At 39.0% G+C, this 24,070-nt stretch overlaps 1 protein-coding gene, 1 long non-coding RNA gene and 6 other non-coding genes across 10 annotated transcripts; 7 read left to right on the plus strand and 1 right to left on the minus strand.

Annotated features, from left to right (window-relative positions):
- Nucleotides 1–1,297: 1,297 nt before the first annotated feature.
- LOC134297595 (uncharacterized) lies at nucleotides 1,298–11,432 on the minus strand. 3 transcript variants are annotated; one of them, XM_062975514.1, is made up of 3 exons: nucleotides 9,615–11,432; nucleotides 4,847–5,375; nucleotides 1,298–3,350 (listed from the first exon to the last, which is right to left on the minus strand). In XM_062975514.1, exon 1 carries the CDS (start codon nucleotides 11,384–11,386, stop codon nucleotides 10,226–10,228), a length of 1,161 nt encoding a protein of 386 aa, XP_062831584.1. In that variant the 5' UTR covers nucleotides 11,387–11,432; the 3' UTR covers nucleotides 1,298–3,350; nucleotides 4,847–5,375; nucleotides 9,615–10,225. The 3 variants fall into 3 exon arrangements, with proteins under 3 accessions (XP_062831584.1, XP_062831583.1, XP_062831582.1); XM_062975513.1 differs by having other exon boundaries at nucleotides 9,593–11,432; XM_062975512.1 differs by having other exon boundaries at nucleotides 4,847–11,432.
- On the plus strand, nucleotides 10,129–13,778 carry LOC134297596 (uncharacterized). Its single transcript, XR_010004391.1, has 2 exons — nucleotides 10,129–10,202; nucleotides 11,550–13,778. It is a non-coding gene; the product is annotated as an uncharacterized LOC134297596 (long non-coding RNA).
- On the plus strand, nucleotides 12,751–12,817 carry mir17 (microRNA mir-17). The gene has a single exon (NR_129881.1). It is a non-coding gene; the product is annotated as a microRNA mir-17 (primary transcript).
- On the plus strand, nucleotides 12,874–12,969 carry mir18a (microRNA mir-18a). The gene has a single exon (NR_129890.1). It is a non-coding gene; the product is annotated as a microRNA mir-18a (primary transcript).
- On the plus strand, nucleotides 13,013–13,096 carry mir19a (microRNA mir-19a). Its single transcript, NR_129903.1, has one exon. It is a non-coding gene; the product is annotated as a microRNA mir-19a (primary transcript).
- Nucleotides 13,176–13,257, plus strand: mir20a (microRNA mir-20a). The gene has a single exon (NR_129918.1). It is a non-coding gene; the product is annotated as a microRNA mir-20a (primary transcript).
- mir19b (microRNA mir-19b) lies at nucleotides 13,323–13,392 on the plus strand. The gene has a single exon (NR_129904.1). It is a non-coding gene; the product is annotated as a microRNA mir-19b (primary transcript).
- mir92a-1 (microRNA mir-92a-1) lies at nucleotides 13,436–13,503 on the plus strand. Its single transcript, NR_129990.1, has one exon. It is a non-coding gene; the product is annotated as a microRNA mir-92a-1 (primary transcript).
- Nucleotides 13,779–24,070: the final 10,292 nt, after the last annotated feature.

Below are 24,070 nucleotides of genomic sequence, written 5' to 3' on the forward strand. Positions count from 1 at the left end.
AGTAGAATGCCAGTTTAAAAACTGAATGTACATATTTTCTACTCAGTATAATTTATCCTTAAAATGGCAGATATCGTAAAGAGTCAGAGAAAGGAGAGGACAGCAACAGCCTTGGTTATCACATCAAAACTGTCCATTGCATTAGAATATTGACATGTTTCACTTGTAAGCCTATTGGCTGCTGAGACAACAAAGCTCTCTCATCTGTATCCCTTGCACTCATTTTGAAATCTGTTGTTACAACTATGCACTGCTGTTGCAGAAGCCATTGGCACAATTGTCCCACTGCTTTCTCCTAATCATATGTTGCTCAGAAATTCATGATTTGGATCCAAACTAAGGCATACTCAGAAAAGATGCACTGAAATTAATATGGAAAACTTCTCTGGTGAGAAACAAGTCAATACTGAATATTGCATAACACCCTTTGTATATGCATTATTTTTGGTCTTCAGCCAATTATCCAGACTCAAGTAAACAAATTCTGTGAGACACATATCTAGAGATAGGTATAGTGATATAAATATATTTGAAGTCTATAATTTATAATAGAACAATATTTCATCTTAAGACTTGCATGATTCATTACTAATATGTTCATCAGTGAAGAAGAATACTAAACTGTTAAATTGCTACTTGACCATTGCTGCAGTAAACTCTTGGAAGCTTTTAAATAGTAGCACGACTGTTTAATTCAATCAAATTCTTCTTCTTCTTCTTCTTCTTCTTCTTCTTCTTCTTCTTCTTCTTCTTCTTCAGTGAATACATAGTTAAACTGGGGCACTTTGACAATTTCATTCTTTTCCCGTTTTCATGTTGGTTTTCTAGACATGTTACATTGCATCACTACCAGAGACTGTAGTGCAGATATTTTGGGATCTGGACTCAGTAACCATGCTATATCTATAGTATACATAATTAAAAAGTACAAATAACTTACCAACACAAAAGAATAATGATTTTCAAAAATGTATGTGTCGAAAATCTGTAAAAGCTTTTTTTGTTATTTACAGGGATAATATCCCCAGGTCAATCAATGTCTGTTTCCAGATACATCCTGAATCTAGTTATAAAATACCTAAATATAACTAATTTACAATACTGAAGTCACAATCACATACATGCTAACCACTCAAGTTAGTAGGGGTTATGTCTAAGTAGGCATTCATGAGATTACTTTGTGTTCTTTTGTCCAGCAAAAGTATCTCATTTTGCTGAGTTACTGCAGCAATTTTTATGGACAACCCCCACCCCCCACCCCCCCAAAAAAAACCAAAACAAAATAAATACAATCTAATTGATTTTAAACATTGTGCAACTCAGTAATTGCTTATTTATTCAGAAGTAAGTGTGGTCAAAAATAGTGTATTACAATCCCATTGATTTCGCAGCATTCGCCAAAAGAATAAATATGTTTTGTCAGGAATAAATAAATAAATAAATAAATAAATGGAATTGAGACAAATCTCTCCCACTGTATACGGAGGGGGAACTAATCTTCTGAAAATGCACCAGAATCTGCCTTTCATCATAATAAAATACAAGAAAATTCAGATTATAAGTCTGAAATGTCTTTATATACTTTATAAAGATAAATAATTGTGCCGGATGACAACAGTTCTAACGAATCATCACATTATTTTCGATTCTTCATCTTATAGCTTTCTTCAGAAGGAATTTTGTTTTCTCACACATAGTTGGAAGCAGCAGAAAGAATCTCAAGCAAGTAATAATTTATCCTGTTTCTACATATTCATACCCTTTACGGACTCTTCATATTTCAGGATCTCTCTTCATTAGAAATCTACAGAATTTTCCCTTATATTTTGTAAAGGTGAAGTATATAAATTTCAGTCTATTTGACTTCATTTGCAAAAACAGATTTTTGACAAGGAAAAATGACTCAAGTCTGCAAAGGCAGCACATGAAAATGAAAAAAGGAAAAGCAAAAAAGCTAACCAATAGTTAAGATTTTGCCTTTTCCTTTAATTTGCATTTGGGCTGATTAATTGATGAATTGTTCAATTAAATCTGTATAAATTTGCATATGAGAAAATGCTCTAATAGGATAATTTTGTCTTTTTAAAATTATATAGGGATGGAGTACAAGCACCATTTTGTAAGAGGCATCTCCCATTCTTACATGTATAAACTAGAATGTCTTTTAAAGGTGCAGTTTTTAGGTATTTATATTTAAAATAATTATTTAAAAAGTTTTCTCACCAATTCACAGCACTTTTAGACAATTTTTAATTAAAATAGCTGATTAGGTTTCAGTGCTGAGAATTATGCCCCATTCAGTTTAATAGGATTTACTCCCAGAGAAGTCCAATAAAGGAAAGCAATCTCAATATTGCAAACACTTAGGAATGGCTTCTGTGATGTCTCATGGGCCTTGTAGTCCCGTTCCTAGTACTATTGTGGCAGATGAGGAGGAAAACATGGGATTTCCACCGGTTCAGCCAGAATCGGAGCCCCTGCACCTGGAGGATGTTTGCCCTCAAGAAGTCAGCCAAACAAGCCTTGGGCAGAATTCTCCCCCGTTTTCTCGTAGGGACAATTATAATAGAGATAGAGGAACTAGGGAGGCGAATCGCCGGAGCGCCAGAATCGCAGCCAAACAATTAGCTGATTAGGTCTGCTTCCCTTGGGAAATTCTAAGGAGTCATGCGTATGGACAGAGTTGGGTTTCACTTTTAGTTCTCCAGGGAAAGTGTTCTTTCGGCGGGAAACGAGACCCTATTTAGGTGTTTTGCCGCGAAGGAAACCTTGCAGAGTCAACTCGTCAGCTTGAGGAGTGAGATCGTGTGTGGACTACGCAACTCCAGTTCCTTGTTTCCAGGACCAAGTTCCAAGCCTGCCTTGTTCCCCGGACCTCGCCACGGACCTTGTTCTTGCTTCTTGTTGCCTCGTATCAAGTCTTGTTTGCCAAGAATCTAGTTTGTTTTCCAGCCTTGTTGTCAAGCTCCAATGGACTAAAAGACCTTGTCATTTCCCCACACTTTGCTCGGCAAAGTGTGTGTTTCGGTTATTGGATTATAACTTTGGACCTTAATATCACCTTTTGGAGATTATTTTCCTGGACTATATTTGACCTTTCCTGAAAGGTCTACTTCTGAACTTTATTCTTCACTTGTTTTTATTGACTTTATATATTCCTTTAATAAAGATATAGATAGATTCTGGTCTCTGCGCATGGTTATTGGTGCTCTGCAGCCTGGGTCCTGACAGCTTCAGAGGAAAGACGAGACAAGACAGGAACACTTACAGTGCCTTCTCTCCTGGTCAGGTTTTTGGTGTTGTTAAGCTGTGCTTCTTTTATATGCTAGGTATCTAATGCTTTTTCCAATCTGAAAAGAAATAATCTACTGTTTTTAACCAGAATAAACATCACTGTACAGATTGAGTATTCCTGATCCAAATGCGTGGGACCATTTTTTTTTTATTGTTGTACTACACACACACACCAGATTTTGGAATATGTATATGTATGCATATTGAGAAATCTTAATTTTTGTTTCATATACACTGTACAGATAGCCTGAAGATAATTTTATACATTCTTTTTAATAATGTTGTGCACCGTGCAAAGTTTATGTGCACTGGACCCTCAAAAGGCAAGAGTGTTACTACCTCGGCCACTCATGTAGGCAGTTTTGAATATTAGAGTATTTTGGATTTCAGAATTATGGATAAGATGCTCAGCATGGAATAGAAAATGAACAGAAAGCATACTCACCATCCCACCCTTCACCACCCCTGAAGACTGTGTAAAACTGAGCCACTGAACTCAGTTTGGCACCCAGGGCACTTGCAATAACGGTGCTGTTCTTTAAGAGGTGCTTAAAGCTTTGCTTTTGGCAATCCTCACACCAAGAGTTCGTCACTTATATGACTCGGTTCAATAGCCCCACCCTAAGATTAACTAAGAAAACTGTGGAAGTATGTATTCTAAAATTGTTCATTAATTTGGTCATGCCCATTAAAAAAAGGAGAAAAGGTGACAGAAAAGGATGCCCCTTTGCGACTTTAATTTATAAGACGTAGAATATGTATCATAAACCAGGAAAGAAAACACCCAACTTTTATCCTCTCTTTTAAAGGCAAATTTAGAGAGAAAATTAGAGAACAGGAGACCTACAAGAACTTGAAGAACAAGTATGAGGCCACAAAGATGTAAAGTTGCGGGAGAAATCTCTTCAACAAAATTATAGAGAGGAGATAGAATAAACTTTTTAGGACATAAGTAACTTTCTGTTTTCCAAACTCTTCATTAAGTTATTTTAGGTAAGTTATGTGTAGGGAACGTATAAATAATTTCCAAGGTGTCCATCCCCCCCTCCCCCCCCAATCGCTGGATTGTCAACATGATTCAGAAACAGAAATCAGACCTCTTGGGACAATTTATGTCTTCACGAAAATGGAGACCGATCAATTTTGCATAAAATGTCAGATAACATTTGTGTTGACAGGTAAGTTGGTGTGGCAATGGTAATTTATTTCTGCAGACATATTTTTCTCTATTTTACAGATATAAGTGCTGCAAAACATTTGTCTAATTTTGCAATGGGAGCCTCTACAGCAACTCAAATGTATGTTTATAGAATGGTTGCCATGGTTTTCCTTGAGAAATTCAGAAAATGCCAATATGGTTCAGAAAATCCTTTCTAATATAATACCTGCAAAATAAGTGTTTGGAGCACACACAATTTCTTTGAAGCTGTGTACTTTCGTCTACATGCACTGTGGCATTGTGAACGTGTTAGACCTGATCTAAAACATGTTTGAGTCCAAATACTTATTCAGCAACAAAGGTCATTGAAATTTTCAAGAAAGTCATACATACCCAACAGTCTTGATAAGGCAGGGACAATGCCATATGATTCCTTGTTGTCCAAATTTTTAAGCTGCTCTTAGAATATCTGAGTTTTCTCCTTTGTCCAGTCTCTATTGCCAAAGCATTTCAATGGCTACAAACTTTAAACTGAATTCTGGTAGACAGAATCTTGTCTTTACTTGTAGGCTGAGGCAAAATTCCACTTCTGTAGTCTCACTTAAGTTGTGTGTTGATAACTTTTGCCATCTGAGCCACACTTTGTTGTTGCTTGGCCACACAAGTCCTAGTTTTCATGGTCATGATTTCCTCCTATAGGTCATATGTTTTTATCCAGTAATGTTCTTCTCTAAATGGAATAGCATTTGTCAGTTGTTCATTGGGGAGGATTCCCTCTTCCCACTGCAGTCCATTGTGCTCCACAGAATTCCAGAGGTGAAACTTCCATTGCACAAATTAAAGTTTGTTTATGAGACATAAATTGTGCATGAATTAAATAAAATAATCCTGTATATATCACTTCAAATTCTTTGAAGGGAAGCTAAAAATAAAATAAAATAAAGAACATTAGAACACACATAAAATGTCTGTTTCTTATTTTCTATTTACTGGATCCTAAAATTCTCATGGAGTGTGCTGCTCATGTAAAAACAAACAAGCAAGGGATTTAAATGGCTAGAATGTTTTAAATAATGCATCCTATATGCATCCTAAGTGTCTCAAAAGAGAACCAAAACTGATCCCAATCATTACTTTATTTCAGCTAGTTTGGACTGACATTTTCTGAAATAAGCATATTATAAAATATGTTCAGTTTGAAATTAGAATAACATCTCACTAATATAGTGAAAAGACCAAGCTAACACTTAGTCCTAGACCTATATCTTACAAATAGCGGAAGGAGTAAAACTGTATTTGGAATGTACATATTTCAGCCATAACCTCATAGGGCTTCATGCTCTTCTGTACAAAAAGGAAACAACAATCAATGTGAAATCCATGAAATACTTGATTTCAGAGGGAAGAGTGCTCTAGCTTACTCCTTTGCAAGTTAGATTTCTGTGGTGTGGCAGGAGAAGGAGAATGCTTCAGCTGTAGCAACTGTCTCAATCTCATGTGGCACAGTTTATACATAACAGTAAAACAATGGGTCAGAAAATGATATGAGCATCAAGAAAGGTAAAGCTCTGGTTTTTGTTTATATTGGAAGAACAGGGGTTAAACAGTTTTTTTAATGAAAATGTGACCTCTGTTAAAACCAGTTGCCAGCTTCAGTTCTAAGTACATATGAAAATATTCCCTTATTGCTTACTTAGTTTTACATACTGGAGCTGAATTAACTAGTCTAGTATACATGTTTATCCGGACTGAAGAAAGACCGACTAGCAGAATTTGGTTTTTACTTCAGGAATTTTCATGACACTAACAACAGAATCCTGCACACAGCCTAAGAGTATGTAAACTACATCCCTGTGGGGCTTCAATATATATATCCTGGCTTACTTCTCGGTAAATATGAGTAGTTTAATCATCCTCAAGCATTATTCTTTGTGTGTAGGTAGTTAGGACATACACATGATCATATTTAACTGTACTTCAGACCATAAACTGATAACTGATTTAAAGCTTCAGTGGGAAAATCTCCCAAGCGTGGATAGAAAGGCATGGGTGAGAATATTGTTTATGACAAGAATTTACCAAAATCCACACATTTCTCTATATTCCATTTGGAATTTTTTAAAATAATAATAATAATAATAATAATAATAATAATAATAATAATGACTATGGAAGAAGATAAAGCTGATACTGTCAAATTTGCCCATCCATGCAGATTTCAGCATTGTTCTCAGAAGTCTTAGTAAAAATACAGATTGAATTTTTGCGTATTTAATTATGTTTATGGTGTTGAATTAGGGTCAGTTTTTCATTTTGAAAATCAGTTTGTGGCATCATGGACCTCTCCATCCCTGGAATACCTTGTACCTTGAATTTGGACAGTGCAAATGGGGGAAAATTTCATTTTACTTAGTTTTTTTCATCAATTTACCAATTTCCAAATATGTTCTTTTTTGGGGAACTTGAGATTTAAAAGAGTCAAATGCCAGACAAAGAAAAAAATGGGTACTTTCACGCTTCTATTTTAGCTACCGATTTATAATAATCTCAGGGAAGAACTGCAAGGACCATGCAGTCTCAAAAGCTCTGGTCTGTAAGCTTTCTCATAGTCCTGAACTCTTTGCCATGGGATGCTCCCCTCAGAAAAAATACCCTGGAAAGGATTCAATCGTTAAATATATTGTTAAACACATCCAGGTTTTCCTTCCTACGCTGCCACGCCTCCCAAAAACCCTTATGTGGTCCCTTTCTGAGGTTGGAAATCATAACTTTGGTTATGGGCAGGAATATGGAAATGGGACCAGCATTTATAGGTTGCAGCACTATTATCAGCTTCAAAGGAATTCCAATTTATCCTATGGTATCTCTTCATATGACACACCAAGTGTATCATAGTCCACCTTAGCTACAACAGCAACATTCTATAGAATACTGGAATATTGAAATCAACAAAGGCACTACAGCACTCTGGCTAAGAATTCTAAATCTCTTTCCCTAAACTACAAATCCCGGGATCCCGTTGGATACTGCATGAGCAACAAAAGTAGAATAACTGTGCTATACTTCTGTATGTGAGTGGGCTCCAATCTGTATCCCAGGAATCATAAGTCTTCAGTCCCAAAAGCCTTAACATGAAAAGCATGCAATTATTCTAGTATACAATAAGCCATATTTTCTAATTGCTTTATAAAAAGGGTTTTCAATTACTTCAGAACATTTAATATCATTTCTTTCTTCAGAATTATAAAAAGAATCATTTTCTATATTAACTTGATAAAAATACTATTTACAGTTATGGATACACTACAAATCCTTACATATCTCAGTCTGCCATCCTCTCAAATCTGGTTCAAATCTAACACAGAAAATTGCATAAGCTTTTGGAGCATCAAGAAAAGTAGCTTTTAAAAAACTTCTTTACTCTTCGCAAGTTAATAAATACCAAAAAACACTTCTGATTTGTCATGTTAACATGTGGTGTGATCTTCTGAATGCTCATCTAGAAATAAGTTCATTGGCTCATCAGTTCTTACTCAGGATGACAGAAAGTACGCATTGAGACATATACAATGCATATGTATGTGTGTGATCATTTTACGACTGAACAATATAAAAATATATTTGTTTATAATCTTCATAACACACTGCAGAAATGGGAAATGGAAATAGCTAGAGAAACACCAACCAACTTTTACATTATATGTGCGATTTACGTTTCTAGGCATTTCCACTTCCCATATTTTGAGTGTGTTAACATTCCATATGCAAATAAATTCCTTGTCACTAATCCTATCACTTTTGGTGTAGAAAATGTAATTTGCCCGAACACAACCAAGCATAAATGAGTACATCTTGGATCTTCTTGAAGTTTAAGCAAGTAAGATGACAACTAAACAATACTGCGTACACTGCATAGCAATCTTACTCAAAATACTTGGCATTATTGTCTACAAGGAAAGGTTTCCTGAGGTGCTGCATTATTGTTTTTCTCAATATTTTTTCTCATTTATTTTAAAGATAATAAGAATAAAACTTTTATTTGTATTCCACCCTATCTCCCCAGGAGAACTCAGGGAAGATTCTGACATACAAAAAGGCAAGCATTCAATGCCTTAATAAAACAAACACGCAGACAAAATAATCCAGAATAACCCCACATGTAAACGTAAAATTAGAGCCTAAGAGAGTCCCCCTGGCATTTGAAAACTCAAGAGCTTTTTTATACTGTGTAATCCAAGGACCTCTTCTTGACTTAGTACAAAAAGTGAAATTAAAAATGTGTAACTCGAATGATTATTTTGGGTTTATTTCAGAGTCAAGTTAGGCTATTTTTGGAGACCTGTCCGAATTGGGAAAACTCAGTTCAAAACAAATAAAAAAGATGTAGTGATCATCTCGAAAAACCTTCAAAGGGAACTTCAAAAGTTTGCTAACTGAAAGGAAGAAAATAAAAAACTTCAGCGGGCTTCGAAACAACTTAAGGTCTGAAGGCGAAAGACATAAAATGAGTGGTGGGGGGAGTGTCCCCCATTTCTCAAGGGGACCGCTCTGCGAGCGCGGTCCCCAATCTCCATCCCTCGAAACGTGCTTCATTGTGTTCCAGCCATAAAGGGAGGAAAAGGAGGAGGCGGCTGTGGCTCTCTTTCGAAGTGAAGCGGGAGAAAAGGAGGGAGGGACGAAAGGACGAGGGGCACTTTGTCTGGACCCAGAGGCTCTCCATGGCTTTGCGAGGGAGGGAGGGGGATCAAGCCCAGCCTCCTCCGCCTGAGCCTTCCGCACAAAAACAGCCCCCAAAGAGTGAGGCAACACGACAGGAAGGGGGCGGGATGCCCCAAAGTGCCACTTGCACCACACAAGGCGGAGAAAGCACAAGGCGCCCCCCACTCCGGGGCTTCCTCACTGGTGTCGAGAGCGAAGCCTGGCTTCGACGAGGGCCAAACTTCTCTCGAAGGGAGCCGCCCTGGGCTCGTGTCGAGGGGCCTTCCTCGCCCGAAACAGCCCCGCTCCGAAGTTCCCCACTCGCGGCGGAGGGGCCTAAACCCAACTCTTACCCCCCTCCCCGGGAGAGAGCGAGGCGGGAAACTCCCCCTCACGTCCATTGGGGAGAGAACGATTTAAAACCCTCAGGGTTTTAGTTACTTGTTTACTAGGTCGGCATTACGTGGGGAGTTTGGGAGGCAAAGGAGGCGGAATTGGGAACCCTTGACTGCAACAGGGTGATGCTCTCGAGGAAAGCTCCTCCGCCTCGAGAGGAATCCGAGTCCAGAGAGGGAGGGGCCCCGGCGGCGCCGCCGTCGTCGCGAGGGAGGGAGGAGGGGAGAGCGCGCGCAGTCCCAAGCTGTAGTAAGAGGAGGAGCGTTTGGGGGCGGGGCTCCGGGAAGAGTGGGCGGGGCCTCGCCCTGATTGGCGCCGCGCCGCTCGGAAGCACTTTGTTTTCTATGCTAATGAGGGCGGAGCGGAGGCTTGTGGATATTTACGTTGAGGCGGGAGCCACCGCCCTTCATTTCTTTTTTTATTTTATTTTTTGTCCACATGGTTTTCCTTCTCGCTTCCTCACCCGCCCCACCCCCTTCCTCCACGCTCGCTCGCTCTCCTGATGCCGCGGCCGCCATCATCATCATCCCCGTCGCAGCAGCGCTCGCCTTCCCGCCACTTCCCCGCGCGCTCCGAAGTGGGAGGGGGGAGGTGGGAGGGGCGGCCCCAGGAGAGAGAGAGAGAGAGGACGGCGAAAGCGGAGGTTTGTTCGCTGGTGAGTGTGGAGGAGAGCGCGCGCTAGCTCCTGTTGTTGCGAAGGAGGCTATAGTTGGGGCGCGCGGGCGGGAGTTTCCTTCTTCTTGGCTGAGGTTGGCTGTGACGAGAGCGAGGTGGGCTTGGCGGCTGCGGAGCTCGCGAGTCGGGGGGGGAGGAGGGAGTGAGGAAGGGGGCGGGCGGGCGCATGGCAGGCGAGGAAAGGCGGCGCGCGCGCGTGGGGCGCGTAACGGCGGCGACGGAGCTCGCGCGCAAGGGGGGCGGGCGGGGCCGGAATGAGGGAGATTTGAAAAGGCCGCGCGGCCGCCGCCGTAACCGCCGCCCGCTTGGTCTCGCGCCGGAGTGGAGAGAAAGCAGAGCCCGGCGGCCCGAGGAGGGGAAGGAAGGTGCGTGGCGGGGGCGATAAGGGGGAGGGGCCGGGAGAGGCCAAGCGGTTCGAGTGTGAGCAACTCCGCAGAACAAAAGCGGCAGCGGCACATGGGGGTATGTGTGTGAGGTGGGGAGTGGCGCGGGTCGGAGCTGGCCACGCGGGGCAGGACGGGGCCGAGTTGGGAGCAAGCTTGGTCGAAAGTTTGCTGCGGCGGCGAGTGGGACTTTAAAGGGGCCCGGTCCGCGTGGGCTTTTGTTCTGGGAGGGGCGGGGGTGGCGTGGGCTCCGCGGGGCCGGGCTGGATGGCTGGCTGGCAGGGCTAGGCCTTCCCCCTCCTCCCTCGCTGCTCCCCGCCTCGGCCGCCGTGAAGGGTAGGGGAAAGAGTCGTGGCTGGGCCGCGCTTTCAACTGCGAAGTGGCCGGCGGAGGCTGCGGGGCCGCGGCGGCGCCATGTTGCCGAGGGAAGGGGGCGGGGCCGGGACATGGCGGCTGCGCGTGCGGAGGCCGATTGTTCGGCGCTAGGCCGCGGCCATGTGGGAGACGCTGCCGGCCGCGGGGGAAACAAAGTGGCGGCTGGGCGCTGTCCGCGGGGCTCGGGCGGGGAACGGAGCGGAGGGAAAGAGGCCGGGCCTGGCCCGGAGCGGAGGGAGACCACGGCGAGGGGAGTGCGCCGCTTGCTGCTCCAGTAGCCGAGCTCTGACCTCCCTCCCTCCCGCTTCTGCTGCAGCGCCCCCTGGCGCCCGGGACCGGCCAGTGGGCTCCGGGGCTCAGCACGTGCTGCGCTGGAGAAGCCGCGGGCCCGGCTCGGGGGCGCCATTGTGTTCCCCCTCCGCTTCCCGCCACTGGGTCGTGCCGTTCCCCGAGCAAAGCGGGCCCGGCTGCGGAAGGAGGACTCAGTCCCTGTTGGTCGGAGGCTTGGAGGACTCTGCCCCCTACCCTCTTCAGGGTTTAAGGTGGTTCTATCTGTTCTCTCTCAACAGAACAAAACAAGTAGGCGGCGAAAAAAGGCGTGGGCTGGTCCTGGCTTTTGTGCGCAGGGGTAAGTTTATCTTTCCAGATAGTGGCAAACAACAACTCTAAAGTGTTTGGCTCAGAAAGGGACAAGATTACAGGTCTGTCAACAAACAGTAAGTATATAGGTTGTTCCTAGATAAGCTAGAAAAGTTTTTGCGTGTGATATTTACAGGGGGAATTTTAAAAACTTTAGATTTAATAATAATAGTAGTAATAACTTTATTTTTATATCCCACGACCATCTCCCAAAGGGACTCAGGGCAACATGTAAGGGAGGCCAAGCCCAGCACAGCAAAGTTTATGGACTAAAGACACATTTAAAAACATGGTAAATAGCAATCTGATTAAAACAATTAAAACAGCAGAATATAAAAAATTACAGTTAAAATGAATCAAACAAACCTCAATAACAAGAACGAGTGATAAGGCGGGCAAAATCAGAAATTAAGAGAGGGCTGGGCATGGGCTTATGCAAGCAGATTATAGGGCCAGGGCTGGGGTAAAGTGCTGAGTTTACTGTAATGGTCAGTTTGGACTGGCCATTCATAGACAGAGGCCTAATCATTATCAAGCGCACACTGGAACCAGGTTTTGAGACCCTGCGGAAGGTGGACAGAGTGGGTGCCAGATTTGTGATAAGGTTTATGGAAATCACGTTAAGGGGGAATAATGAAGCCTAAACATTTTTGAGCACATATCAAAACTATGTGGTAATGCTTGTATTTTGTGTCACATTACAACAGTTTCAAGACTGTTGTCCTGAGGGCTTTGGAGATTCTAAACACTTCAGTAAGGATGGCTTTAGCTTTAAGCAGCTGCTATCAGTAAATAATACATTGATTCACTGTAGTCTATAAGGAAACTTTCCGAAACATATTTTTAGTACTCGTGATTGGAATTTAAGTGTTTCTGGTTTTAAAAGATATTTGTCATTTCTTTCTAGTTTAATTGATATTCACATATAATTACATTTCAGTACTTTTGGTGTCTTGCTAGGTCAGTCAGTAGATTGAGAACAGGCAGGAAGAAGTGTAATATTTTCTGTAAATTTAAATATGATTTCAAATGTATTTGGAGAACCGGTTACAGTACAAATTAATGAGAACTTGTTTTCTTTTATCAGGTGAAACAGTGATAAGCTACGAAGATTTAATTCATGTCAGAGTAATGTCAAAGTGCTTACAGTGCAGGTAGTGATAAGTAGAACCTACTGCAGTGAAGGCACTTGTAGCATTATGCTGGCAACTGCCTCAAAAGGTTTGGAAAATTACTCTACTGCCTCTCCTGCATAGTGACTGCTTTTTGTTCTAAGGTGCATCTAGTGCAGATAGTGAAGTAGATTAGCATCTACTGCCCTAAGTGCTCCTTCTGGCATAAGAAGTTGTGTTTTCACCCAATCGCTTACACTGAGCCTAAAACCTAATGTTTTGCAGTCCTCTGTTAGTTTTGCATAGTTGCACTACAAGAAGAATGTAGTTGTGCAAATCTATGCAAAACTGATTGTGGCCTGTTATTGTCTGCATTTCAAGCTTTTAATGATTTTGCTTTTAGGTTGACCTATGTCTGTGTCCAGAATGCTTGTCGGAACAGCTCCTGTAGCACTAAAGTGCTTATAGTGCAGGTAGTGATTAATAATCTACTGCATTACGAGCACTTAAAGTACTGCTAGCTGTAGAGCATCAGTTTTGTCCTGTCTTTTGTGTATCCCTTTCTTTTCATGTCAGTTGAGCACTGTTCTCTGGTTAGTTTTGCAGGTTTGCATCCAGCTGTATAATGTGTTGCTGTGCAAATCCATGCAAAACTGACTGTGGCAGTGAAATTCAATGAAAATTTGATAAATTGTACCCCTTTCTACACAGGTTGGGATTGGTTGCAATGCTGTCTATGTGTATGTGGTATTGCACTTGTCCCGGCCTGTTGAGGTTGGTGGGTCTAGAACCTGGAAGAACATGCCGAGTTTCCTTCCCAACCGATCTGGAACTACATGAAACTGCAGTGGAATGGTGTTAACCTAGAGTTTATCAATAGCAATTTTAATTTCATAAAGCAGGGTGCATTTGGTATTTTGTATACTCTAGTGTTTCTGACTTGCCAGTGAATATTTTATGCTGCTGTTCTTCCCAAATGAGTACTTTTTGTCATATAAAGCAACTTGTCTAACCTAAAGTTTTAAATAAACAAGTATTGTGAATTGATGGAGTTTTTCATTTTGTCCTGGTGTTAAAGCAATATGTATCTCTCGTTATTCCAAAGTGCCTCCAAATACATTTAATAAGAGCAGGGATACATCCTTGTGAGTTTTCCTATATCAAAAACAAGAAAAGAATATCCATCAGCTTTGGAGGCATTTTGTGGCAGGTTTCTACACTTACATATCTGAAGTCTGAGGTATCTCAAGTGTGTCTTCAAAATCCCCTCACATGCTTTAATAACCATTCTTAATCTAAAATATATCCTTTCATAAGTAGTCTTAAGCAGTCATTTCAGTATAATTCCTAGGAATACAGTTTCTGCTACTGTAGTGAAATACACTCATAATATTCTTTAATGAAAAACTCACAGCATTCCTGAAATGTTAAATATGTGTGTATGGAGATAATGACTATTGAGTTCAGTAGAGTTTATTCCCAAATAGTCCTAAGGTTGAAATCCAATGAATATGGCTGTGACTAAATTGTATTGATTGTATTTGGATGTGTCTTGTAAATTGAAGCTTTTCTGTAATGATCTGTGTTTTCAGTGGTTGAGTCTGAGTAGTTGGCAGGTTTCTTCAGTTATCAAAGTGCAGAATTCTATTTCCAGCATGGAATTTGGATTATGTATCCTTCAGTCCATTTAAAATTTGCTGGTAGACAAAAGGGTCCAGAATCGAATCTAACTGGAACCAAAATGACGAAACAGGCGATTGGCCTTTGGACATGCCATCATATGCCATGACTCATGTTAAAATATAATGCTCAGTAAAGTTGAAGGTAGTACAAAAAGAGAAAGATCAAATTACAACTGGATTAATTCAAATATATAAAGCCATGTGTTTGAGTTCACAAGATGTGAGCAGGGCTGTTAATGATGGAGTCTCATTGGGTGTTTCATTCATAGAATTGCCATACGTTAAAACCAACCTTGTGGCACATTATAATGCTTCCAAATATTTGAACTAGGGGCATATTTTGGAACATTACTGTAAGGTAAATATTTAAAGAAAACTGGAGGTGTGTGCTAAGATACTGAAAAGTACTAATAATACAATATAATATTAATTATAAAGTGTAATATTACCATATAATGATATAGTACAATATAGTAATTTAATGCTTATATTGTGCTATGATAATAATATTTTGTATGTTCATTTGATTTGTAAGCCGCTCTGAGTCCCCTTTGGGGTGAGAAGAGTGGGATATAAATGTAGGAAATAAATATATTAATAAGGATGGAAATTGTAAAATAAAGGATAGACTTTCTGCATTAAAAAATTTAAACATGACATGCCACTTAAAAGATTGGGGCTGTAATGAAGATGATGTTTGATCTCTGTATTGCCTTATAGTAATCCCCAGAGTTTCATAGGGTCTGTCTTAAGTGCTGAGGGTTGTTTTTGCTAGTGACTTTCTAAAACCACCTCTATAACACATGGAATTTGTTGGTGGACTCTCACCTAAGTACTAACCAGGGCTGACCCTGCTTAGATTCAACGAGTAGAAGCTGAGGTTTTTAGGCACACATGTATTGTATGTCTTCCAGTTGCTTTTGACTTAACCAGGTCCTTAAGGTGCACCTATCCCAGGGTTTTCTTGGAAATATTTCTTTAGAGGGTGTTTGCCATTACTATCCTCAGGCTGGGAGCATGTAACTTGCCCAAGGTCACATGGTGAGGATTTGAACCCTGGTCTGCTGAGTCAACAGACCTTATGCTCAACCACTAATCCATACTGGTTCTCACATGCAGTTTAGGTACCTGCAAACGGGTTGGGATTCTAGTATTTGATGGTAGTTGAATTGTCATCCACATTAACAGCAGTCCTTAATATAGAATGATTTGAAGTGATATGTAAAAGGTTTATTCCAACAGCTGTGCGTAGAACTATAATTGGTGTATTTCAACATCTTACATTACATTCACTAATTGAGTGTGTAATTAAACATGTTCTGTCAGTAGCAAAATAGATGTTGTCATGGTTTTCCCCAGTTGCACTTTGTATAATATTACCATACATGTACATCACCAGCATTTTGTTCCCAGCATAAAAATAAAAAGAATCTGCAACTAACAATTTGTTAATTTAAAATCATAACAAAATTATATTAATTTGCCAGACTCCTTTGGCTAGAAGAAGTTAACCAGCCGTAAATGCAGGCAAAACATTGGGAGAGAATGCTACTGAAACATGTCCATACAGCCCGAAAAACTAGCAGCAACCCAACCAGCTGTATTGATTTGCAGCTAAGTAGAGATTTTGTGAATCACAAATGTCTGCAGTACCTTTATTGCTATTTTACTGTACCATAGCTTAATTATGGTAAGAAAACTGTGAAATTGGCTCGATGCGCCTTTTATATGCCAAGATCTCTGAATTGAATAGGTATTCATCAACTGTGCCCCTTGAGATTTTTAAACAAGATGCTGCTGATACTTCACATCCTCATGCATGCAACATATTTCATTTACTCATAGCCCTTGCTCAGATTAAGTTACTGAATGCCATTTCTAGCCTTTCCAATAAATTGCTTTTAAAAATGTTAGCTACACAGAAAATCACGTTGGCATACCCTCATGGTCCAGATTCCCTCCAACCTAAGAAGAATTTCACTTAATTGTGCACTTTATCCATGCTCATTTCATGTGTTGGCTTTCTGGGGGCCATAAGTCCCTCTGGATGTTAGGAATATTACCAGTCAGTATGGGAAGAAAACTGCATTTACTGTTTGGACATAAGGATCTTGTCCTGTTCAGAAAAAAAATAATCAAAGGGCAAAACTTTCTAAGAATTGTCAAAGGCTGGGTTGCTGTGCGTTTTCGGGCTGTATGGCCATGTTCCAGCAGCATTCTAATGTTTCGCCTGCATCTGTGAGGCATCTTCAGAAATGCCAGCCACAGATGCAGGCAAAACGTTAGGAGAATGTTGCTGGAACATGACAAAATGGCCCAAAAAGCTCACAGCAACCCATTCTAAGAATTTTTCAGTTATCGACAATACAATACTAAGAAAATCTGGAGTAAAAACAACTTTGAGAGTATTATTGGAGTTCTTCAAGGTGTTCTGTGTTAACTAGATAAAATGCATTTAGGCAACCTGGAGATAAAAGGATTTTGAAAGGGATAGGGCCCAGGGTGTATGTTAAAACTGCCCTCCCTCGCTCAAACTGGTCCCAAAAGAAAAGTTCAAATTTCACTGTCCTTTATCTTGGACCTCACATGACCAAAAAAAGGGGGAGTGGCCTCTGCCTGCATTGGTTACTCCTCCAGACCAACTGAACAACAGAATCTTCTATACAAAAAAGGTATGCCTGTGATTCTAACTCCATTGATATGCTCCTGCATGATGAATCTAGCCTAATGAAGCTAGGGGAGTTTGAAATTTTGTGCACTTTAGTTGGCCAATACAAGCATCACTTGTGGATTTTTATTGCTGTATTTTAATGTTTCCTTGATTTTGGCACTACTGGATTTTGGTGGGACAAGTGAATCCTTAAGAGGGAACTAAGAACGAGTATTAACTCTTGAGGTTTCCACCTCCAGCTAATGTAAACACTTTGGGGAGGGGGGAGGGATTTCAGATGTAGCAGTACAGAGACTTGAGTAAAACTCTAAAAGACTGATCACAAGAGTTACTGCACCAATGTTAACTGAGTTTAAATTGTATTGTTCTTTGTCTTAGTCCCCACATGGCTCAAAGTGGCCTCTGCCTGCACTGAGATCCCTCCAGATCAACAGGACTACAGTGCAAACATCTGATAAAAAATGCAGGCCTCTGACTTCTGACACCATCACTTTTCTTCTATGAGTTTTTTAAACATCTTTTGCCCTGAAGCTGCTAGCAAAGTGGAGCTTCAAAAGCTTGCATCAAGTGTTTTGTGCATTTTCTTTGGCCAGTAAAGACATCAATCACCTTTCTGTAGAAAAAAGTAGTTGCCTTTTCTGATAAAATCAAAGTTTTAGCAGTTTTGGAAGAAAAATTGCCTCTGCAAAGTTTTGGAGAGCATTTTGTAATGAAAATGGCATGTACCACAGTGGTATTCCCAGGTCAGAACACTTGTTTCACCAGGATAGATGTAGAGTTGAAGACCGGATGAGTAAAAACGTGTTGAAGACTTTAAAATGGTAAAACTGGGATTAGAAAAATTATCCTTACTGCCACTTCAGCTCATCTAAGTTAAAGATCAGAGAAGTCACATACCCATTAGGAAAATACAGAGTTTAATTTTTGTAATGATGAGAAGGGAGTGGTTGAATCGTATCCAACAGGCACAAAAATTAGAGATTAAGAAACAAAAACTAACAAGTCTTGAATAATAGTTTTCACTTTAGAGAAAAAAATTATAAGAAAAAGATCTGAAATACCTAAACTGAAGTACACATTCAGCCCACTACCATCTGTAAATGTTGGTGGAAACTTCGCTACAGAGCAACTTAGTGATTGAAAGGAAAGAAGAAATTATATAATTAGGTAATGTATGGTCCACTGACAGTACAGTGTATAAAGTGTTTGATCATTTTCTGGAATTAGAATTTGATTTGTCACTCAACTTGGTCCTCTTCTTCAGAATCCAGCCTTATTTGTCATATCATCAAATTCAGTACACATTTCTATAACTTAGCATGTATAACCGACAAAAATATATACATAGGCATTCTTGGATCAATGGTTATTGAGCCACAATATAATTTTAAGCTATGTTCTTCACAAGAGCCAAAGTTCCTAATACTGTTTACAATGGTAATGGGAAAAACAAAGTTATTGAAGGCTAAATCTGGGAAACTATCAGGACTATCTTGATTATAAAATTCAGGCAGCAAATGATAAGCTTAATTTATACAGTATAAAATATCTTGCATCTATATTTTCTGTCTTTGGGTTAAAAGAACATGGTCCACCCAGCTGGCACTTCATTAACAACCTCTGAAGGAATCAGTCGTACGAAGTGAGAATAAAGCTGCTACAGCAATAAATGGTGATAAGACAAAGTTGATAACATCATCTTTGATTTAATACATCTGCAGCTCATCCTATTTTCTTGTTTTGTTTTTGGAAAATGTTTACAAGCAGTATTTATCTGTATTTTTTCAACTTGGATATGGAAAACTGTTTTGGCCTTAATTCTAATTTTTTTTCTCTCACTTTAATGCATTTTTTAAAAACATATTGACCCCTTCTATATATTTTTATAATTTCATCTAACTTTGGGAGAAGAACAGATAACAATTGGTTTGTTATGTATTATGAAAGTGAGCCCAATGACAGTTTCCTCCTGACTGGGGTTATTGAAATGTTTCAAATTTAGCATTATAATAATCTTTGATGTGTGTTCCTGTGCATGCACTTTTAAATTATATTCCTGTAATCTGGAAGTTAATTGAGAATGCTCTTAAAATGCTCATAGTCAAAGATTTGGAAAGAAAAATAGTAATATTCCATTGTTCAAAGGTCAGAAGATCTTAATGTCTTACCATGTATGCCTGAACATATATTTTGCAGACAAGTCAAAATAGCTGGGGGATGATGGGGTCTGTTATATTGCATTATATTAATGTATATGCCTAGCTCGCACTAACATCCTATACATAATCTTTTCTTCCATCCCCACATGTGCTCTCTCTTTCTCTCATTCTTATTTTTAGTTATCTTTACAATCCTTATATTTTTTTATCTTAATATAAAACACCAGAAGGTGATTTTAATGTTCTGCAGAAATATTTTTTTAGGTAAGGAGGGACTTTAAACACAATCATAATTCTTTATTTGTAAAGTTCTACATTCCATCTTAAGGCGGAAGACCAACCAGTTATCATGTCATCATATGAATAAGCTGTAACTATGAATCTAATGTTGGTTAAATCCAATAGTTGATCATGAAGAGATCATGAGTGCCATTGACAATACTTAACAAATTAGAAATTTGTTCATAAATAGTTTCACAGTCTTTTTCCAAGTACAGTAGAGTCTCACTTATCCAACATAAATGGGCCAGAAGAACGTTGGATAAGCGAATATGTTGGATAATAAGGAGGGATTAATGAAAAGCCTATTACACATCAAATTAGGTTATGATTTTACAAATTAAGCACCAAAACATCATGTTTAACAACAAATTTGAAAGAACAAGTAGTTCATTATGCAGTAATGCTATGTAGTAATTACTGTATTTACGAATTTAGCACCAAAATATCACGATGTATTGAAAACATTGACTACAAAAATGCGTTGGATAATCCAGAATGTTGGATAAGTGAGACTCTACTGTACAGCCCACCATATTGAATAGTCCTATATATTACTCTTAACTAAGATGGATGTTTGTATCTAACAATTTTTTTCCATTTAAAACACTGCTTTCTCACAACCAATTCATTTATTTCTGTACAGTGTATTGGAACAGAGAAATTACATATGAGCATTGAATTATATATTTAACAGCCCAAATGTTTTTGAACAAATTCTGCTGCTTCTGTTAAATAAAAAAATAATCAAACTTTCCTTGGATGCATGGACCCTCATTTATATTTCTAGTTTTCCTGAAAAGCGTAGTAATTTGGAGACTGCACAATAAAATTATCTTTGGATTAAATGCAGTGTTTTTAGCTAAGGTTAACTTTACTCCACCTATATTCGCTTAGGTATTTTTGAGAAGAGTTCCTATATCTTAAGTAGATACAAGGAAATGAATAACATTTACATGTCCTCATTATTTCAACAAAGTGCTATAAAATAAATGACTGCAGAAAACAAGCAAATTATGTAATTGCAAAATCATGATACACAGAGCCCAATGCCACTCCGATAAAACAAAAACACTGAAAAAAACACAATTATACACATGGGTGTAAACATGAAGAATGCAGAAATCATGAAGTAAAATATATTCAAAATATTATTTCAATTCCATCCTTTAAAAAAAGTTTAATTAAAATTTTCATCATTTTTTTTAGTTTTGCTGGACTTTTAAGTGGCTACTGAAAGGATCAGCTATGATATCTTTGTGGGCTAGTGCTGGAAGGGGCCTTTCCTTCCTGGAAGAACAAGATGAGAAGGTAGTGATGGGAGATACCAGTTCATAACACCAGTTCTACTTCTTCCCTAAGGAAGCTGTTTTGATTCTTCACCAGTACCAGATCTCAGTGCTGAATTGGATAAAACTCAGTCTGAATAGGACAGGAGTGCTCCTGACCAGTAAAAAGGCAGATTGATGAATAGGGACTCAGCTTGTGCTGGATGTGGCATTACACTCCATTGAAAACACAACTTTATAATTTTGTGTATACCTGGATTTAACCCTGAGATTGGAAGGAACATATTTGAACAGTTAAAACCAATTGTATCCTTTCCTGTGATTGTCAGGTTTAATCATGGTGACACATCCTGTTTGCATTACTGTAACATGCTATGTGTGGGGCTTCCTTTAAATAATGTTCTAAATTGTAGCTGGAGTACCACTCTGCTTCCAGAAACAATCCAAAACGCTGGTTCTCACCCATAAAGCCCAGTATGACTTTGTTGCACACTATCTGAAGGCCAGCTTTTTGAGTCTGAAATTTCGGGTGGAGTGAGCAGATATGTTCACTGTGCCCCAGAAGGTAATGGTTTTAAGTTACAGAAGTGTATAATTTAGTGGAATGTCAGAAAGAATTATTTGATGGAGTGATTTTGGAATGGAAGCAGTTCCCAAGAGAGGGTGGTGTCTCTGGATGTTTTTTTTAAAAAAAGCTTTTGAAGAGATGCTCTAGCTGGAGTTTATTCAGTGGCCAGCGGTTTGGACTTGATAGCCCTTGCAACTGTGTGATTATGTTTCGCTGGGGCTTGAGATCCTTGATTCAAGCACTTCTATGGGGCTTTTGCCTTCACAGGCTTATCTGGCAGAGAGGACAAGAGAGGACTTCCTTGATTCTGGAATCGCTTCTTAGGAAGAGTAGATTTCCCCCTTCTTTGCTCTTCTTCCATTAGCAGCCAAAGACATGTTTATTTTGACAGGTGTTCAGGAACTGACTGTTTTCAAACAAAGGATTTGTATTTTGTTTTGTTTTGTCTTAAGGACATTGTACTATTTTAAACTGGTTTTTTTTAAAGTTATAATAATGTTTTAATAGTTTTTGATCCTATTAACAAGTTTCCTATTACAACCTTTTAACTGTCTTTTATATTTTATCAGGATATAAATCACATGAATAAATAAATGTCTGGTTTCTGGTCTAAAAAAGGTAACCTTTTCATTGTGATGACATTTAGTAAATAAAGTTGTGTTATTCTAGCTAAAAGATTACAAACTCATTCAGTATAACGTAAGTTCAGTATATCATCTGAGGTCCTATTGGGTAATAAAAAATAAAGCTAGTATCTAATTTCTTTTGTGCAGAAAGATTCTTACTGAGTGGGAACACATGCTTAACCCCTTGGGTTGTAACCAGATTTAATATTTAAGATAATCCACCTGAAATTGATGGGACAAATTTATTCATGACTGCCACCTGTTGATTTCAAGGGCTCTCTTCTAAGCATGATGTTGGGCTTCAGCTCATTGTGTCTAGAGATTCTCTTAGCAAGAAAAAATAATGCTGTGGTTAAAAAATCATGAAACATACAAAAGAATTTAATTTTAATTGGGTATGTTTGGTAAAGGATAAGTGACATACCTTGAATAGGGATATTAACATGTGTTTTAATATCAAATTCATGAAAACATTTTGCCATTCAGACCTTACACTATAAAAGAAAATATAGTAAACATCAGCAAACAGTTTTGCGCTGTTCTAGAGTGAAGGAAAGAAATAATGGAAAAAACTGAGAGAAATGGGAACAAGAGAAAAGACCCATGGTTTGCTGATTGAGTTGCACGTTGGAATGGGTTTCACTGGTATTTACCAGGCTAAACTTTGTCAGTACACATTTTGCAATTTCAAATTGCTGGGGGTTTTTAAGATTTTGGTCTGCAGTCCCACTTATGGATTCAAACAGTTCAGGGTCTATTTCAGGAAGTTTCTATATGTAAACTAAAGTTTTATGTATTCTGTTCACACATTCCAATCACATGTGCAGGAGACAGAGAGATTCCCGTCTATCATCACCATGACAAATATATAGGAAATACTGATTTTAACCACATTAAAAAAACTTTCCCCTTTGAGAACCAGAGTGGTGCAGCAACTTCAGCATCAAACTACAATTCTGGAGACCAGAGTTTAAGTCCTTAGTTGCCATCGAAATTTGGACTCCATCTGAGCAAATCTTGGCAAGAAACATAAACATGATACAATGCCTTAGGGTAGGAAACAACTTCAAGTCACACAGTTTTGCCCCTTATCTCCCCTCTACTCAACTTACTTGGTTTATTCTGCTGTCTTTATTATGTTTACTTTTTGTTTGTATGTATATTGACATGAACTTTTCTTTCAGCATCCTCATCAGATACTTACTGAAAATATTGTTGCTTTTTCCTGCAAGTGTTAAATTTGAACTCACATATTGCCCACTGGTGGTCACTTCCTTTTGTCTTCTATGTTTTATAAATAGCCATCTTATGGATTTGAGTTGTTATCCCAAGCTCTCCTTTTTTGGAAAGAGGTATTGGAAGATTCAGATTTCTCAATCCAGGGTTGTATATCAGGAGTATTGTAGATCACATACTAGGGTTTTCCTCTGGCTCTGCCAAAACACACTAACCTTTCCAGTGGTTGAGACACACCGCAATGTGGTTTTAAACTGGGATCAAAGCAAATCATTACATGGAAGCCTAAATTTTAAAAAAAAATTCCAAAGCCAACTTCAAATTTAACTAATTAAAAAAATGATGCATTGATGGTACCTTAAATACCAAACAAATCAGTACTGATGCAACAATTCAGAGTATCACAATCTCATTTAAGTGTGGTATGTGTCCTTTCCCATTCTAATGTTTTCTGATTTTTAAAAAAATGTATGGGTATACCATGAAAATAACAACATGACAACACTTTAAGAGTCAATTTGCTTCCAGGTGTGAAATTATTGACCTAATTCCAGTAATCACTCATAGTTCTGTTGTAATCCCCAAGAGTACTTCAGGTTTCATTTATGTCACTTCACAATTCTTAGTATTATATGCCACTGACTATGTATTATGATTATGATTCTACCAGATCCCTGAGATAGTATTGCTCATTGTTTACTGTTTACTTATTGTTTACTGGGAGCTCCATTCTTCAACACAGATCTTCATAAGAGAACCTTACAAATTGTACCAACCAGAAACGAGTGCCAGCTTATGATAATCCTTACAATTTTTCTGATAGTCATTG

The sequence above is a fragment of the Anolis carolinensis genome, chromosome 3 (genome assembly GCF_035594765.1).
Source record: "Anolis carolinensis isolate JA03-04 chromosome 3, rAnoCar3.1.pri, whole genome shotgun sequence".
Taxonomy (NCBI): Eukaryota; Metazoa; Chordata; class Lepidosauria; order Squamata; family Dactyloidae; genus Anolis; species Anolis carolinensis.

What these genes read in the sequence shown, in the direction of transcription:
- LOC134297595 (XM_062975514.1), bottom strand. Translation starts at nt 11,386, where the DNA reads ATGGCGCCCCCGAGCCGGGCCCGCGGCTTCTCCAGCGCAGCACGTGCT.